General features: G+C 40.6%; 2 protein-coding genes across 3 annotated transcripts; one reads left to right on the top strand and one right to left on the bottom strand.

Moving 5' to 3' along the window:
• Positions 1-370: 370 nt before the first annotated feature.
• Positions 371-5756, top strand: LOC134541037 (baculoviral IAP repeat-containing protein 5.2-A). The gene is made up of 5 exons (XM_063384174.1): positions 371-605; positions 1220-1321; positions 2903-3015; positions 3837-3954; positions 5277-5756. The coding sequence occupies exons 1-5, from the start codon at positions 588-590 to the stop codon at positions 5352-5354; spliced, it is 429 nt and encodes a 142-aa protein (XP_063240244.1). The 5' UTR covers positions 371-587; the 3' UTR covers positions 5355-5756.
• Positions 5757-6928: 1172 nt separating this feature from the next.
• LOC134541038 (uncharacterized) lies at positions 6929-12233 on the bottom strand. 2 transcript variants are annotated; one of them, XM_063384175.1, is made up of 2 exons: positions 12035-12233; positions 6929-8090 (listed from the first exon to the last, which is right to left on the bottom strand). In XM_063384175.1, exons 1-2 carry the CDS (start codon positions 12035-12037, stop codon positions 7725-7727), a joined length of 369 nt encoding a protein of 122 aa, XP_063240245.1. In that variant the 5' UTR covers positions 12038-12233; the 3' UTR covers positions 6929-7724. The 2 variants fall into 2 exon arrangements, with proteins under 2 accessions (XP_063240245.1, XP_063240246.1); XM_063384176.1 differs by having other exon boundaries at positions 11970-12061.
• Between the last annotated feature and the right edge of the window lie 5764 nt (positions 12234-17997).

The following is a 17997-nucleotide window of genomic DNA, read 5'->3' as shown; positions in this document are numbered from 1 at the left end:
CAGTGTTACACCTATGCACCTTCAGAGAATAAATAAAATATAAATGCAATATTTTCAACGTCAATCAAACTTCTAACTGTACCATGACACTTGTACACTTGTTATTGAGTGGTTTTTCAAATATCTGGTTATTGTGATTATTTTGTTAATATTCAAAAATTTGCATAGTACACTTTCGTGCATACACTACTCCATGGAATAAACTCCACGGTCAGTATTATTTTATAACACCAATGCTCTTTAAATGTGGTAGTAAAATATTGAAATAAGAGTATTTTCAGATGTACTTCAAACACTATTGTTTAAAATTAGAAGCCAATATATAGAACGTTTTTTGTACACAAAGAAAAATATTTTTCGTTGAGGAAAGGTTGGTATCAAGACGTAAACAATGGCAAAAGGCGGGATCATGGGCGGGAGTTAGAAATACTGGTGAAGGTCAAGATTTGTGGAAGGTTATGAATTGCGATATATTTGTGGGCAAACTATTTCTTTAAATGCGTACTGTGTATAAATTCGTGTTTTTAATATTATATTGAAATTTGTATTGTTACGGTTTGACAGAAAACAAAATCAACTCAATTGAAATGAAGCAGAATAATACGGTACATAACGTCATTTGTTTTTGTTAATGATATATATATTTTTTTTAACTTTTATATCAATTTATTAACGATTTCATCGATATTGAGTCATTTTTCTTAGCGTAGAACATTTTTTTTTAACTCTGAATAAAATTATGTCGCTTTTGAAGACAGCTCAACCAGCAACCCTAACTATTCGAGCCAGTTTCCTCCATTACTGTTTGATTATATAAGGCTAACATAAGAGTTTGACAATATTTTTCTCTTAAAGAGTCTTTTAATAATTGAATGATTGTGAGGCAAAGCAAGTGTGTGTTTTATGCCTTATTGTAAATAGTTGGTAAACTAAAAATAATAATATGCTGCAGGTAGACGAGTGTGTCCTTAGTGCTCAGTCATTCATGAATAAACATTAATAGCATCTTAAAAAAACAGTTCTTGGAATTGTTTTTAATTTTACAGTAAAATGTTATAGGTACCTAGTCTAATTCATGTGCAGTGTCTGTGCAGAGTTAAATTTAGCGCACAGACTGCAACACAATCATACATGTTCAAGTATGCATAACAGCAGCACTGGAAAATGAAAATCAATTATCTCTGTATGTAAGTAATGCAGACAATTTTTTTTCTCCCAGATGGCGTTGAAGTTGATGGACATGACGACAGAGCGCGACAGGGTGGAGTCGTTCTCGGGCGGTAAATGGCCGTTCCGCACCGGCTTGCTGGCGCCACAGAAGGTGAGTCGCAGTTACATCAGGTCTCGAACTTTACAGCCACCGAGGATGGAACGCGGACGGGTGCTGCTCCTAGTGTACCAGAAAAATTATTTAATTTGCGTTAGTTTCGTGTAATCGTGATGTCGACACATCGACGTGTGTGTGTGGTTTTGGGGAGGGGGGGCGGCAATTCAGGGCCTTCAAGAGAAACTAACAATCCCGGGGGCAAATAATTTTGTTGGGACCCCTCCCCATTACACAATGTACAATTTTTCAAACGCCACAGTTAAGAATAGAGTGATAGAAGTGACAATTCTTTGGTAATTCAAACCCAGACTCGTAAGTATATTGTAAGGGGTAAAACTGCAGCGAGAGAGAACGAGAGAAAGAAGACTATTTTTTTAAAGAACATGAATAAACAAAATTAAAGTAGTTAACAATCCTAACTTTTTTTGTAATTATTAATTTGCTTCGAAAGGAATAAATAAATAAGCATGAATTAATAAAATTATTACTCACTTCATAATAACAGGTCAGGCTATCAATTATTGATCAATCAAAATCATGTTTTATTGCAGATGTCGAAACTCTGGAAAGTCAGGGAATTTTCTTGAAATATTGGAAAAAGTCACGGAAAATCCAGAACAGTAGTAATTTGAGTGGAGAATATCATACTTAAGTCTGCCATATAAATTTTTTATTTCTCCAGAATGTGTTTAAGTGCACTATGAAATGGCGTATGCAAGTTTCATGTTTGTACTAGGCCAGCTATGGGATGATGGTGGTGGCTAGGTTTTCTTTAATTCTTTTGGGAGTTTTTTTTAAAAATGATAAATTATTTAAAAAATAATTAGTCAGTGGAAATCTGAAATTTTGGTTAATGGAAAGTCAAGGAAAAATTAGAAATTTTGTTACAGATTTATGTTGGCACCTTTATCTGAAGTATCAAGGCGGCTGACTCCCAGTCCTAACACGAAGTAACTTAAGGGGCCCGCCTAGTCAGGGGTGTATGTGTGTTAGTGAGGCGGGATGATAAGCGCGACGCTCGCTGTTGCTTCCAGCGCGGTATCGTCTCTAAGCATAAGTCTCTGAACTGGCGCGCATTCGTCTCGTCGGCACAGGATAACTGTGAAATTTGAGCGGTGACCGTAACATTATATGGCGGAGAAATGAAGATAACGGTGTTATGCAAGCCTTTTAAGTGCTTTCAAGAATCTGTACTGATTGTTTTATGCCTAAAAATTACTCTGAAAACACGTGTTTTAGGCATTTTAACGCTTCTAAAAATACAGTTTAAAAACTTAATCCGAAATTAAAAGTACTTTTCGGTCCTCAGCGAACTCTTAAATGCTTTTCGTAAATAGGCCCCACTCGGATATCTTGAGTAGTTTTGAAATCGCGTTGTTTTTCCTGAAGCTCTGCACACCGTATGTGTGCCCAGGTAGGCGGGCCTCTTAAGGTTAAGTTATTACGATTATGGATGTGATATTTCTGAATAAAGGTTCCTAACTAGGGGATTGTGGAGTGTTCAGGTACGGTATGTCGTGCACGTGTCGCGCTGTGTGAAGGAAGAGAGAGACGGGGAAACTTGGTTATGTGCAGATGGCGGAAGCTGGCTTCTTCTACTGCGGCTCGGAGCTGAACGGCTGGGACTGTGTGAGGTGCTTCGTGTGCCTGAAGGAGCTCGGGGGCTGGGAGCCGTGCGACGACCCGTGGTGAGAGCGGCCGTGCCTGTCGCCAGTCACGCGGCTCTTCAAACAACTTCATTGGAACTTGACGTGGAATTTAAGAATCTTTCTGTCCACACATTTGATAGCTAGCCAAGTTATTACTCGTAAATTAACATTGAGTAATTAAATTATTTCAATTTCTCGTACTAATTCTCTTATTGTGTACTGTCTACTGTATCATGTAATGCAAACTCACTGTTCCAGTATTTTTGAATTTTATTATTACCTAAATTTTTACTTATTCTTTGTCTGTCCTTATATGTACTAATTTGTCATTATATTAAAATAATAGGTTAGTTTATGTATATATAAATAGAGATATATATATATATATATATATATATATATATATATATATATATATATATATATATATATATAAGGCAATTTATGCAATACAAACAGTATACATTTACAGTTATGGCTGTGTTAAGTTTAAGCTTTAATTTTTTTTTTTTAATTGTGGGATTTGAAAAATTTTCCATACAGTGTTTGTCTACACAAATCTGGAAAAACAAAAAAAAAAATCCCTGCCTTCCTTCCAAGTCTTTCAATGACCAGAATCACAAAATGCCCGGAGAAATTTTTAAAAAATAATTTACAGCCTTCGCAATTTTCTAAAAGAAGAAAATTAAATGACACCCGGTCTCCGTCGTCGCCACAGCCGGCCTGGCATCTCAGACGGAAGCTCGCACGGCCGGGTGGAGGCGGAACGGAGCACCGCCGAGGTCCCAGCGGTGCAGTCGAGGGGGAGGGGCGTGTGGCGTGGGGAGGGCAGAGCCCTGGACGCAGGGAGCGTGTTGCAGGGAGGAGCACAGGGGCCACAGCCCCGGCTGCCTGTTGGCGCGGCTCGCCAGGAAGCAGGCGCTGCTCACCGTGTACGAGACGTACGACGTCATGGCCGCCCACTGCATGGCCATCCAGGTATCGTCCCTGCACGCTGGATCCCACCACCCTGCTCGTCAGCATTCATTTTCTTAGTTTTACTCTTGTGTTTAATTTTTTTTTTTTTTTTTTTAGGAGCGTTAAATATTGACCGGGAAATTTTGTAGATTCACTTGGTATCAGGCTAAAGTTCTTAGACCTACGTATACCTAGAGACTGGAAAAATTCGCGAGTTCAATGACCTCCAGGATAGACTCCACGATCCTCCGCCTACTTGGGCAAACGGCGCCTGTTCATTGGGTGCTGAATTTTGAGGCGTCTCAAGTGGGTAACTTGTGATTGGATACTTCATTGATTGATGGTCTCTGATTGGCCAAAAGTCGTACATGTTAACAGTGGAACAAATAGCAGAAGCAGCACAACGGTATAATTATTTGAATTTTAGCATATCACGAAATGAACCCGCAAATTTTTCCGTTCTCTACATATACCACGTTGACTTTCCTATTGGTTGATTTCCTTGCTGCAGAACGTGGAGGGGAGTGTCCAAGCAAGTGTTGTACAATCATAAAAGCAAGGCAAGGGTATACTATGTGCATCTTTGCAGTCTACCTTGTAACCAAATGAACTTGCAAAATTTTCTGGTCTTAAAATTATTGTTCATTTACTCAGGGAAAACATTAATGATGAGGTCACTGAAAAGTAAAATTTATAGCAGAGACTTCTTTTGACTTCCAATCAGTATCTAATGCTGCATCAGGGAGCAGTACTGAGTAGTACCTACAGTAGGTAACTGCTCCCTGATGATGGCGACTGCAATGTCGACCGAAACGTCGGTGAATTATTCGCCGAGGACGCGGCTACCACCTAGAAGCCAAGCTACTTTAACCCTCTCCTGCCTGGCGGTACTTGAGTGTCCCACAATGTTCGAAGCCCCATAGCAATAGTTGTGTGCATGTTTGAAACCACGTGCTGCCTGTCGGGACCTCTGGGTCCCTGTACAGCTCCGCTCTGCCAGTTGTCGAAGAAGTTTGATTGACAGCCGAGAGGTTGCAGCACTGCACCAGTCTGGAGCGTCCTTTTTTTTGTTCATTGAGCTGGACGTATGATAAATGCCTGTCAGGACTTAAAAGTCCCATCATTAAAAAATATATTAAATATAAATAAAAAAAATTGGAAAAAATTATGGTCTCCTTTTATGCCTACTTAAATATAAAAATGAAATAAAAATTACAAAATTCAATTATTTTTTTTTTACATTTCTAGGCAGGACAGGGTTAAGTTAAAGATTTCGTGACATATTTTGACTTGTGCAGTTGGTGGAGCAAGCGTAACGCCGTGCGTGTTGTGCGTGCCCGCAGAAGGACTTGCTTCACCGGCGCAAGGCGCAGCTGGAAGAGTTGCACAAGCAGGTGGAGAACATGATCCGCGCCGCGTGAGTGGTCCGTGCCGCGTCTCTCCCGGGCCCCCGCTCCCGTGCACGTGCCGCTGCTGCCAGTGAGCTTGGCTGAGACTCTAGCGCACCTTCCGAGTTGGGAGCTGGCGAGGCGTCAGTTGTTCTCAAGTGTTCCGTGCGTCGAAACCACCATCATCATCAAGATTAACGTGTTTATCTCTATTTGTATCAAGTATTTGGCTTAGATAGTTTCAAACGATATTTGTTTCCCTTTTTTGGTCTTCTACAGTAGAATAAACCCTGTTACAACGTTATACTAATAGAAGAGTGAGAGAGAGAAGGAAAAAACCTGTTATTGCTGGAACTAAATGTTCAAGACCAATGTTCTAGTTTATCTTTATTTTATATTTATTTTACAATTAACTCATAAAGAACTTTAACATTATTATTACTGTTGGTCATTTGAGTTCCCCCCCCCCCCCCCCTCCAAACCATTAAGACACTTTGTCATTTTCCACAAACCGTTGTGTAAGAAACGTCATTAAATTAAGTGCTGCTTGAAGATATCTTTAATTGCTTGAATATCAAAGTTTTTTTATTACAATTTTTTGGCTCTTCTGTAGCGAAACAGTAGCTATCTACTTAGTTTTATGGTCAATCACTGTGAAAAAATAAATCGTTTTAAAACTATAAAACTTATTTTATGATGTTAAACATGGGAAATTTGTGTCCTGAAGAAAAAGCTAGAGATTGTAAAACTTGACTACATGGTTCTGCAGTTACGTGTTGAAACTTAGCTATGTATCCATATGGTTGGAAATACAAGGCATGAGTCAAATATCCCCAAACCTTTATACCTTTTTGCAGTCTGGTGTTTAGCGACGGCTGTGATAACAGAGGAAACCACTACAACTGACACATCTGCCTATTACCACAGTTCACAGACCTCCACTTCGATAACGAGGAGCATCTTGCAATAGATGCTAATTTTGTGTTAGGTTAAATTTCAGATGTTAATTTCCAACTTAAATGCTATCTTGTCAATTTTTTTTTTTTCAAATAAACACTACTTTTTCAGATGTATTAGTTTGAAATGTGATGCAATTGTTTTATATATGTATTTTTTTAACCCAAAATAAAAACATGTCATCAGTGAAGTATCTGAGGACATAACAAATACCTAGCGTAAATTACAATTGAATCACAGTCAAAAAGTGATTGTATTTTGTGTGTGTGTGTGTGTGTGCATTTTGTGTCTTCCTTGTGCTACGTAGATGTTAGCTGTCTCCTAAATGATGATAAAATTGTGTTACTGCACACATTCAGTAAGTACTATTAAAAAGGTTTTTAAAAATGTACAATTTTCTTGTATAGTGAAAATGCAATGTTTGGTATGCCAAATAATGTCCCAAAACATTTCCCTGCAAAACGTGTCATGTGAAAAGTTTGGTCATTTGGTTAACAAATTGTTTTGTACCATACATTTTATCTGTGTGACTTCTTACGTACTTAAAGTGGTGTAGGTAGTTTGGCTTCTGTAACAGGTGACAATTACAAGTGGAGGAGGGGGAAGGGGGAAGGGGGAAGGTAGTTGCTGTACCCTGCTGAATAAACCTATTTCATTGCATTGATAACATTTATTGCAAAAAAAAATACATATTTTATTTAGTAAGAGGTATAAAATTATACAATACTTTGGCATAAAATGTGGTACCTTTAAGGGTATAGGTAGTAACCTTCACTGCCTATTACGTTCTCAGTACCTAGTATAACATTGTCATAGACAAACAGATCACATTTGCCCATGTAAATACTGAATTTTTTTCCTGAACTTGAGTCTCCATGTAAGCAATGCTACATACCTACCATATAAACTGGATTCTTTTTGTAACACACAGGTTTATGATGCGTTTCAATGTAAAGGTCGCAACTGAAGTGCATCTTAGAATCGATAAATTCGGCAAATGAAGGTTATCATTGATTATATGATGCGTCCTATTTCCAGAGTACAAAAAGTCACATATTTGTGCTTCTTAAATCCATGAACCATGATTTATGTTTGTTGTGAAGGTATTTTTTTTTTCTTAACTAGCTATCTAGGCAAACCATCTTCTACTTGTGTAAATGCTATGTGAACATACATAAATATTACAAAAGAACTCGAGTGTTCGGTGATGACCAAAACACGTCGCTGGCCGGCAAGAGGGGGCCCGGGTGTATCAGATGTTCGCGGTGGATTCGCTTCCCTTCGTCTGCGGCCTGCGACGTCCGGCGGTGTGGCCGACCGGCCGGCAGTTTGGTTCGAGACGGGCGACGACGTGCGGTCCACGAGACTGAGGAGCCGGTGGAGCCGTTGGTCTCGGGAACACGGGGTCGGCCGGGACGTGTCTGCGGCGGTAAGGGGGCAGGGGCCTCAGTTGTTGCGGTTGGCGGCGAAGGGGGAGCGGGGCGGCGGCGGGGGCAGAGCGTTGACGCTCTGCTGCTGGCTGTTGCGGATGGCCTGGGCGTTGTGGTACCAGAAGGGGCGGCGCTCCTCGGGCCACTCGGACACCCGGGACGCCAGCACGGGGTCCACGTTGGCGCCCGACAGCGCCGGGGGCAGGGGCGGTGGTGACGTGCTGCTCGTCTCGTCGCCGAAGCGGTTGGGCAGGTCGTCGCCCGTGTCCTGGAAGCGCGGCAGCACATTCACCACGCCCACGGGGCGCGGCGCGTACGGAGACCTCATCTGCGCGTGGCTCATGGCTGCCCCCAGCACCAGCAAACACGCGACCACGGCTTTCTGGGGAACCAAGACAACCACACGTTGACACGTCTGCATTGTGATGTTTCTGCAACAGTACTACATATTTATAAAACTTCTGTGCTATACCTACTGTTTGTGTACTGTCTGTGCTGGTGTCACAGTCAGTGGCGGATCCAGGATTTTGGTTTGGGAGGGGCTTGACCCAGCTGAGGCTAGGCTTTATCAAGGCAAACACTAAAACAATAGTGGACCCAGATGCTTTTGGAGGGGGCTTGAGCCCCTTAGCCCCCCCCTCTGGATCCGCTACTGGTCACAGTTATGTAACATTCAGCATTTATAAATTTTAAAATACTTACTCTACGTATTTTTTTTTTCATTTGGGACTTGGAACAGGGGATTTTCCTGTTGATTTCATGTTAATTGTTGTAGAAATGAAATGTACTGCTCCGAGAGTTGAGCAGATACCTGCCACGTGCAGTGGAAAAATAGTAAGTAAGGGTTCTAACAGGCTATGCGTGTTCAAGTTGAACTTTGTGGAACAGACGGGCTCAGGAAGTCAGGGTCACGTAGATTGAGTCGGTTCTTTCGCCTCCTGTCAAGACTATTCAGATTTTACAGAAGTTTGACTTTGCAGTGAGCCTATGCATTTTCTTGGGGTGCTCCTATCAGTAACGGACTCAGCCACAAATTTTTGGAAGGGCAGATGACCAGAGGGTTTTTGGTGGGGTGTGTAATATATGCTACCTAGATCAAGCTTCGTAAGCTGCCTTACTATCCTTAAAAAGGCCTTTATTTGTCTTTAATTGAATAAGGGCCTTTAAAGCTCCTTAATCTGATTTCATAAGAAGGTGCAAACCATGTAGATAAATGGCAGGTCCGACATTTTTAACCTCTTGGAAGACATTTTTAATGTCTTGAAAAGTCAACAAAACAATGGTTTTATCTTATTAGAAAAAAATTACATACAGTACAATAGCACAATAAATGGTTAGATTGTAAATGTTTACAAAAAAATCGAACCAGTTTCAAATGTGTGGGTGTGGTCTGAACTACATTATTTTTTTATCCTTTTATTTTTATTTAGCCCATTCAATAAGATCGCCAACTCCTATTGTCCCTTTATCAATGATCCTGCCTATGCATTTCGTACCTGTTTCGTGTCAACATTTCACCCCTCCTCATCCCACCATACCAGAATAAGAATGATATGTTAAATTTAAATTAATTTGTTTTCTGTTGTTTCTTAAAAACAGAACAACTGCCACGCGTATCACGCTGTCCCGCAGCGGGAAGCCTTTTCACAGACGAGAGAGCCAAACGTCCGCTCGTGCATCTTCGGTTTTTTTTTGTTTTTTTTTTTTTTGTTCATTGTAAATAAATATGGCGGTGTTGATAAAAGGATACTAATGGTCAATTAGGTTAGGTTAGCTACATCATAAATACTTTAAAACATTGTGGACGGTTGATTTGGTTAGGATAGCCACATTAAAGATACTGGGAGAGAAAAAAAGCGAGCGGGAACTTCGGGTTTGGCTCTCTCGTCTGTGAAATGAAGGCAGCCGACAGAGAAGGGAGCTTAGAGCGAGGCCAGTCGGCCTTCGGCACTGCACTGGCCTTAGGCACCCGCCCGCGTCATTGTTACATCACTGGCCACAGTCGCTGCGACTCGGAGACCGGGTTCTGCAACTACGCAAGCAACGAGGGAAAGTTTAGTGATGACGTTTGCAAATGTACGTTCATAACCTACGTAAGGTGCAAAAAAAAAAACGCAAGCATCTTCAAACTTTCAACTTCTCGCGTTTCCGCCTTACGCATTGTAGCCGTTATGTGCATCGATGTCTTTATCAAGGGCGTAGCCAGGGGGGGGGGGGGTTAGGGGTTCAAACCCCCCCCCCCCCCCCTTAGCACCAAATATTTAATTAATTTCCTATTCATCACTCAACAAATTTCATATTAAAATTAATAAAAATTTTACCATTACAATATTTAAATTTAAGAACCGAAAACTGCTAAAATAGCACTATTTTACACCTTAAAATCCAAATTTTCCCGTGGGAGGACTACCCGGACCACGCTTTAATACGGAAGGGGGGGGGGAGGCCATGCTTCTTATCACCCCCCATATACAAATCCTGGCTACGCCACTGGTCTTTATATATATATATATATATAAATCACGTTTTCACTTAAACTTTCGCACAGTTAAATAAAATAACTTTAATTTATAATATTTACATACAATCTCATGATTAAAATGATTATTTTTTTTAAGTAGGCTGGTACATAAATTTGTTTTCTACAAGTTTAAAATTTCACGTTGTAGGGTTCGTGACATTGCGACTTTCGTGGATTACAAACGACCGGGATTCTATTGCGTTGTTTGTAAACCCGCCCCGACCTTGAGCTGAGCTTCATTCGCGACAGCTTGCACAGAAACAAGACAGCAACTGCCACACTGGAAGCTAGCACTCTCGCAGCAAAACGGCACGTACATGGCGCACAGAAAGTTGTCGAACGTGTTGTGTGTCGGTTTTGTCCGCGACCAATCAGCGTACACTACGTCAACGACCGTTTTCACACGTGAAAAGTTAAATTTATTTTATTGTGGCAATGCTTTGTAGTAACAAATAAAATAATAATCACGAACTTCCCACACGTAGCATTCTGGCGTTGAAAGGAACTACTAAACGGAGTGCGTCTGATTTTCGAAAGCACGCCCCGTCTGGCACAAACTGAAATTCCAAGAACTCGCATGCGATCGAGTGGCTTTTGCGTTTAGAAAGCAGGTTATATGTCACAGAAAGTTTGCCAATAGTAAATTCAAACTAAAATTTGCCAATATAATAGGTAAAACAGCTGTGGATAAATTGAAGTCAATGCTCATAGAAACATATTTTGCAAGGTGAAACGTAAGTACTTATTACTGGCAGTTTCATTAAGTCGTTCGTCAAGAAACAGACGCGATCAGACCACCTCCGTCATATCAGTTATGACATGACTAAAGACTGGAAAAATTCGCACTTTCAGTGACCTCTATGATAGACTTCGCAATCCCCTACATAAGCAGGCAAATTACACCTGCTGGTTGGCTATTGACTCGTGAGACATGTCAACTGAGATGCTTGTGATTCGATACTTTTGGTTGAAGGTTTTTCATTGGCTCAATGTCCTTCAGATAAACTGTGAGCCAATCACAGAAGCAATTTAAAGGGTATGGTTGTTTGGATTCTAGTATATCACGAAATGAATTCGCGAATTTTTCCGGTCTCTAGTTATGACTAGACCGGAAAAATTCGTGACATGCTCAAATTCCAATAACTATACCGTTGCGCTGCTTCTGCTATTGGTTCAATGTTAATAAGGACGACTGTGGGCTGATTGGAGGACTCTCGATCAAAGGAGTAGGTACCGAATCACGCGTCACCCAGTTGAGACGCCTCACGAGTAAACAGCCAATGAACGGTTGAAGTTCGTCCGAGAATGCAGAGGATCGTGCAGTCTATCCTGAAGTTCATCTTAACACGCTAATTTTTTTTTTTCCAGTCACAAGCTGTGACTAGAGACCGGAAAAATTCGTGGGTTCATTTCGTGATATGCTAAAATTCAAATAATTATACCGTTGTGCTGCTTCTGCTATTGCTTCACTGTTAATATGCAGGACTCTTGGCCAATTAGAGACAATCAATCAAAGAAGTATCCAATTCACAAGTTACCCACTTGAGACGCCTCAAAATTCAGAGTCCAGTGAACGGGCGCCGTTTGCCCAAGTAGGCAGAGGATCGTGGAGTCTATCCTGAAGGTCATTGAACTGGCGAATTTTTCCAGTCTCTAGTAGTGACCAAGGTCGTGGTAATGACTGAATAAGAATTTTAGATGTTAAAAAAAAAAGAGCCAGGATGGGTTGAAGGTACTCACTGTGGAGGGTAATTAGCGACCAGAAAGAAGAACAGTGTAGCACGTGGCGAAGAGCAGACACTTACCATGTCACTGCTGGAGTGTTGAGACTTGAGCTGGCTGCGCTGTGCGGCTGGATCCAAGGAGCAGTGAGTGCAGTGGAGCGCGACAGGAGCATAAGTACTGCTCGATGCGGGCGACCCCTCCCCTCCTCCCCTCCTCTAAGGACGGGGCCTGCGCGTCACTGGGTTTCCTGCGCCGCCGCTCGACGCGCCGTCGTGCTTCCCGGAAGATTCGACGATTCCTTTTTTGAACTCTCGCTTGTGGCCCGCTGGAAGGTGGGGCGTCGAGGAGAAAGCTGAGGGGATGCCCCGGCAACGCTCCCACCAACCTGATAGTATTTTCCCTCCTGTCTCCGCGTGTTCGGAAACTCGTCGACGTAGATCCTTCCTGTCACTGCTAATTTTTTTTTTTTGAGGTTATATTACAAATGGCCGCCCGCCTGATCGCAGCGGAGTCGTTTTATTGCAATTATCGCGAAATTAAAGTTACATTAATAATTTCTTTCTATTGTTAATTTTTTACTCCAGATATATTCAATACTATATCTGCTATATGTAAAAAAAAATATTTTTCAATTAAAATATTTCCTGTTAAAGTGTGTCATAAATATGTACATACTCACGTTATTTTTCTTGTGTTTCTAACGCTCGGTAATGCACACACCTTTTAAGGATGGCAGCTTACTTGATATTATAAGCACTTTTTTTATAGAGATATTTTGAAAGAATAATTTAAAAAACAATAAAATAAAAACAAATTCATACAACCCCAGTTGCATTATATTTCTCTTTTCTTGCAAAAACAGGAGTAGGAGATGCCAAGTACATTTTTGAGTTATTCGCGAAAATTCAATAGGTGTGAAGCCAGTGAACTGGTTCTATTCTTTCAGCTGTGCAAATAGTCCTATATGTCACCGATCACGTGTACGCAAGGAAAAAAAAATCTTTATTTTCCGTGTTTGTAATCGTAAACTCTGGTTTTATGTAAATTAACATATAAACTAAGTGTGTACCTGGCTTTGACAGTTGTTTATATTTACAACACCCACCAAAGAGCTTAGACACCTACTATAAGTTCATTTTCACTAGACTTATTTAAATAATAGAAAATCCGCGTATTTCAACAGTCGCTTTGTACGTCGCTTTTATTTTCTGGAAAATTAAAGTGAATTTACTACTACGTGAAACATTAAAATTTACCTGCACATTACTATAAGTAATCATTAACAAAACAATGTTTTACAGTGAGTGTAAAACTGTGGAAGTGAACTTGCGAAGGGGGTGTTCAGGATTGGCTGATACTGTGCGATTCCAGCGAGGAGAGACCGTTGCATTGTTGAAAGCGCAAAACGAGAGGCATTTTTCGGAATCCGATCTCTTTCAAAGGGAAAGCGGGTCAATAGGGCCATACGATAATATAAAATAACAAAACGTATAATAAATGGACGAGCGTCATTTATTTTAAAAAAAATGAAAAATAGATTCTGAGGATTTGAAACAATTTTTTTTTTTTAATTACCCCCCCCCCCCCCCCCCCCCCCCGTAGCAAGCTTCCACACAGGACACGCCCACTGGTGGAAGAACGGTCATGTCGCTATCACGCTGAATATTGTTGTTTATTATTAAAAGTTCAAGTTATTCTTTATGCCTTAGTAGTCCACATATGTTGAGATAAACAATTTGTAGACATTCATTGGGTATGTCTTCAGATGGTTTTAGTTTATGCTCTAATTCAATCTCAACATTTATCTGACAACTGTTTTCATCAGAACCTGATTCGGGTTGCTATAAAGTATACTGTTCATGTTTTCTGTACAGCTCAACTTTGTATTGGTACACGGTTAACACGGTGCAGATGGGATCATCTGCGGCATGATTCACATTAAGTCCTTTCTGTAATTTTTCATTCACTTTGCTACAGTTGATACATCTTTTTTCAGCACTTTTTTGCATTCATCACTCTTGTGGCCACCAGTGCTACCACATGTCTTGCAAGCTTGCATGTCCTCGTTACGTGAATGAAATATATAAATGTTTAGCAACCAAAATACATAAATGTTCAGTTTTCTTTTCTCAAGTAAAATCATAACTTAAACTTCTATGTGTAAACGTTGGACTTTCTAAAAGTTCCCTGATATTTTAGATGGAAGAATTTTTTTTTTAAACTCAATAATGAATTAAACTTGCACATAGTGGATACAGTGGACCCCCGTTCACGAGATCCTGGCTACGCCACTGGTCTAGGTGTTGCAACCGTGGAGTGCTGGGAGGCGGGTATGTGTCGACCTTGGCGGGCTGGGGGCGTGCCTTGCTGGGGAAGTCATTGTTGTGGTCAGGAAACCCAGACGCTCTCCCTTCACTCTCCCAGTTCCCCTCGGGCCCACCTGCAATCAGCGGGATGTTGCTCTTCCTTGTCGCTCAAACATTACCGGCGACTAGTGCGCGACCTTTTACAGCTTGATAAATGATACTCGGTAAATATCTGTTCGTGACCAAACCACAAAATTCAAATGATCCATCGGAATAAATTTACAGGCCACTCTAAGAGAGCGAGCCTCAACTCAAAACGGGTGGGATAAGCCCCGACCCCTTCCCCCTGTATTCCTTGATTATGTAAGTATTCCATAGCTAGATTTAAAACAAACCAAAAAAAAAAAAACTTATTCAGACATGAACTCATCTCTAAGTGTACTGTTCTTTTTTACGTAGATAAATTTTTTTCTTCAATCAGTGTAATCAATTGCCTGAGGTACAGTTCTTTAAAACTGGAATGGAAAAAAAAAATTCTATGTAAACTTCTTATTTAAACGTAAGAAACGACTGGAAAAAAAAATAACAGTTCGGTTTATGCCCCACAGTCACATGCTAATTTAGGGATTCTTAGCCTCGAAATTTAGGGTTTTTACGAAGAATTTTCTTAGAAAAGTATCATCATCATCATCATCAACAACAACAACAACAACAACTGTTTCCAGCCTGCGGCCGAGTCAAAGTAAATTGCCTCCATCTTCCTCTGTCGCTCAACAATTCTTCTCTCTCCTGCATTCTCCCCCCCCCCCCCTCCTTAAAACTCCTTGCACCGTGGTCTCTCTTGGGGCCTTCTTCCTGTTTACTCCAACTCCTTCATTTTCCTCGGCAGTCTCTCTTTCCCCATCTTCTGTAATGGCCGTACTTTCCTCGTGACCTCATTCAGGGTCCTGTTCCGCGCTCTCTTGCGCCACCCCACTCCTGGTCACGTGGCCCATGCACGACCCGAGGAAACATTTCCAGCACAAACATTGTAGCATGGGTTTATGTCGGGCCCGCGTCCACTGTCGGCGCACCAATCACAGCCAGCCACAGGATGGCTTCTCTCTCAGACGACCGCCAATCACAAGGAAGAAACCGCGGACTAATAAGCGATCACAATTTTTTTCGCCAAAAAGATTCGTGCCTCCATTGGTCCTGCACGCTGAAATGTGACCGCCGAAGTTAAATCATATCCATATCCGTTGGCCAGCTGTGTCAACACTGAAATGGTGCTCCCAGAGTGACCACGCCGTGATGAATAATAACATTGTTGTAATAAGTACTTGCCTGGTGACAATAATGATCAAGTAGGGAAACTTCCATAGGCAACGACCGTAAACAAAATAAACAACATGAACATGCAGTCCTCGTCAGTTAAACTTGGTTAAAAAGTTAATTCGAAATTATTAAACCCGTGTTCAAAATTTAAAATCGAGCTGTTTTATTTTTATTTGAAGCTGGTAAAGTTAGTAGAGGCGACGATCATTTAGAGCGTGACGTAAAATGCAACGTTTAGGAGTGGGGCATTCGACGGTGGTGTTGAGAAGAATCAGAGGGAATAACAAATAAAGTATAGAGGGTCCGACAACAGTCAAGACTCTACAGATTTTTCGTCGTGATGTTTGTTACAAGTGCGACTTTCCGCCGTGTACTGTATGTATTTAGTGTTATCGTCTAAGCGAACTACTCAAGTGTGAAGTTTCACTTCTAACGCACGCGGCAAACACCGCCACCATTTTTTTTACTTCTATAAAAAAATAACAGGACATTTGCCAGTTTTAATTAAATCATTACTTTGGATATACGACATTGCTGCAAGCAAACAAACGGAATGGCAACGGGTTTTTCATTTTCTCCTTTCAAGGCCAATATTTCCACAGAGAGTTTCGAGCAGGAAGCATTGAACACACACAAACAACCCGGCTAATATCTGGCTCCTTATATTGATGACACTTTAAGTTCCTGGCATAATGGACCTGCAAAGTTAGGAATTTTCATATTTTCTCAATAGATTCATAGTAGACTATGACCAAAATGATGATTTACATCAGTCTTACCCGTTACAATAATCGTTCAAAAAACGTATTTAATAGTTTGTTAAAAAAAAAAAAAAAAAAAAAAAAAAGCTGGCTGGACTGTTGAGGATACAGCAGTGTCGCCAATAAATCGCTTGAAAAATACCTTACTTACACAAAACTTTCTATGTCAAACAAAAAAAAAACACGTGAAAAATGATAGGTACTTAAACGCAAATAACATACTTGAGAATGCTTGGAAATGAGAGAACCAGTAAGATTTATAAATTTTTAGAAGCACAGCTAATCAAAAACGTAAGATAATTGGTTACAAACAAATATTATGCCAACAGCACTAACTGAATAAGGGCCCGGTCACACGGGACACAGAACTGCTTCAGGTAAACATTTATAACATGCGTGCGGTTACACACAGCCTGAACATGTTTCGTTCGAGGTCATTTCTCAGAACGACATCTCTTCTACATAAGCCTCTAGTTGTTGAGTTCTGAGAGTATAATCTGCGAAAACCGCAAGATGAAGAACGTGGCGCAATTGTGGGTAATATTTTACCGACTGCAACGAAAGACGATTATTAGGTAAATATTTTATTGTTCTGTTGGTAATTCTCTAACAGAGATAACTACAATCGCTCAAATAAATAGGGTACACAACGCATTCATTCGATGACAGTTGACAATCGATATGATTGGAACACATTTATTTGTTTTTTTTTTTTACCAACTGCCGTGTAACCGTACACTTTCGCGTTTTGTAAACACGTAGTTTTTGCGTTCCGTAAAATCGCGCCTTAACACTTATTGCTTTCATTAAAGTATGTACAGAAGTGTGATGAAAACTCACCCAATGGTTAGTTAGAAGTGGGGAAAAAAAACTTACAACATAAAACTCATGGTGATAAATATATCCAGAACAATTCATCTATTTCCATCCACAGTAAAAAAAAATTCCCTACATTCAGAGTACGGACCGTACATAAATATTCCGTTCGGTTGGCTATGCTGACCTAAAGAGGATACAGGCCTACCAAGGTTGGTGAAGCGAACTTAAGGAATTATCATGATTTCAAGAAACGAAAATATTAGAAAAAATATTGCACGAAATATATATCTATTAAACAGAGGTGCCCCCCCCCCCCCCAAACACTATGACTCACCCCCCCCCCCCCCCTGAAATTTTTTATGCAATCTTCTCAATGATTTACTCAACTATTTTATAATATTATACTTTTTTAGTATTATATTTTATCACATTTTGCATTAATTAAAACTGATTTTCTAATAATAATTTTGGTCATATCAGGTGATATTTCCATCCTGAACCGACGGATGCCAAACTGCTTTTGTTGAGGAAAGTGCGGGGTTTGCCAATTTGATTTACAATATCCCTTTCAATTATCAAAGCACCAGAAACGTATTTTCACATTAGAAGCTATAATTATGTAAATAATAGATATTTTTTTCTCGTCTTTTAACCACCCCCCCCCCCCCCCCCCCTGAAATTATAATGACGCAGTCTGCGTCGTTACCCCCCCCCCCCCCCCCCCCTTGTTCTCACCCCTGTATTAAACATTTATAACTGGGACATCCTGTTATGGACTTACTGTATTACGTAACCTCATGTTCATCGAAGTACGGGTTAGGCTGGGTTCACAATTAAAAA

Source organism: Bacillus rossius, chromosome 18, assembly GCF_032445375.1.
Source record: "Bacillus rossius redtenbacheri isolate Brsri chromosome 18, Brsri_v3, whole genome shotgun sequence".
Taxonomy (NCBI): Eukaryota; Metazoa; Arthropoda; class Insecta; order Phasmatodea; family Bacillidae; genus Bacillus; species Bacillus rossius.
The sequence above is the reverse complement of the archived record's forward strand: the minus strand, read 5'-3'. Positions and strand labels throughout refer to the sequence as shown.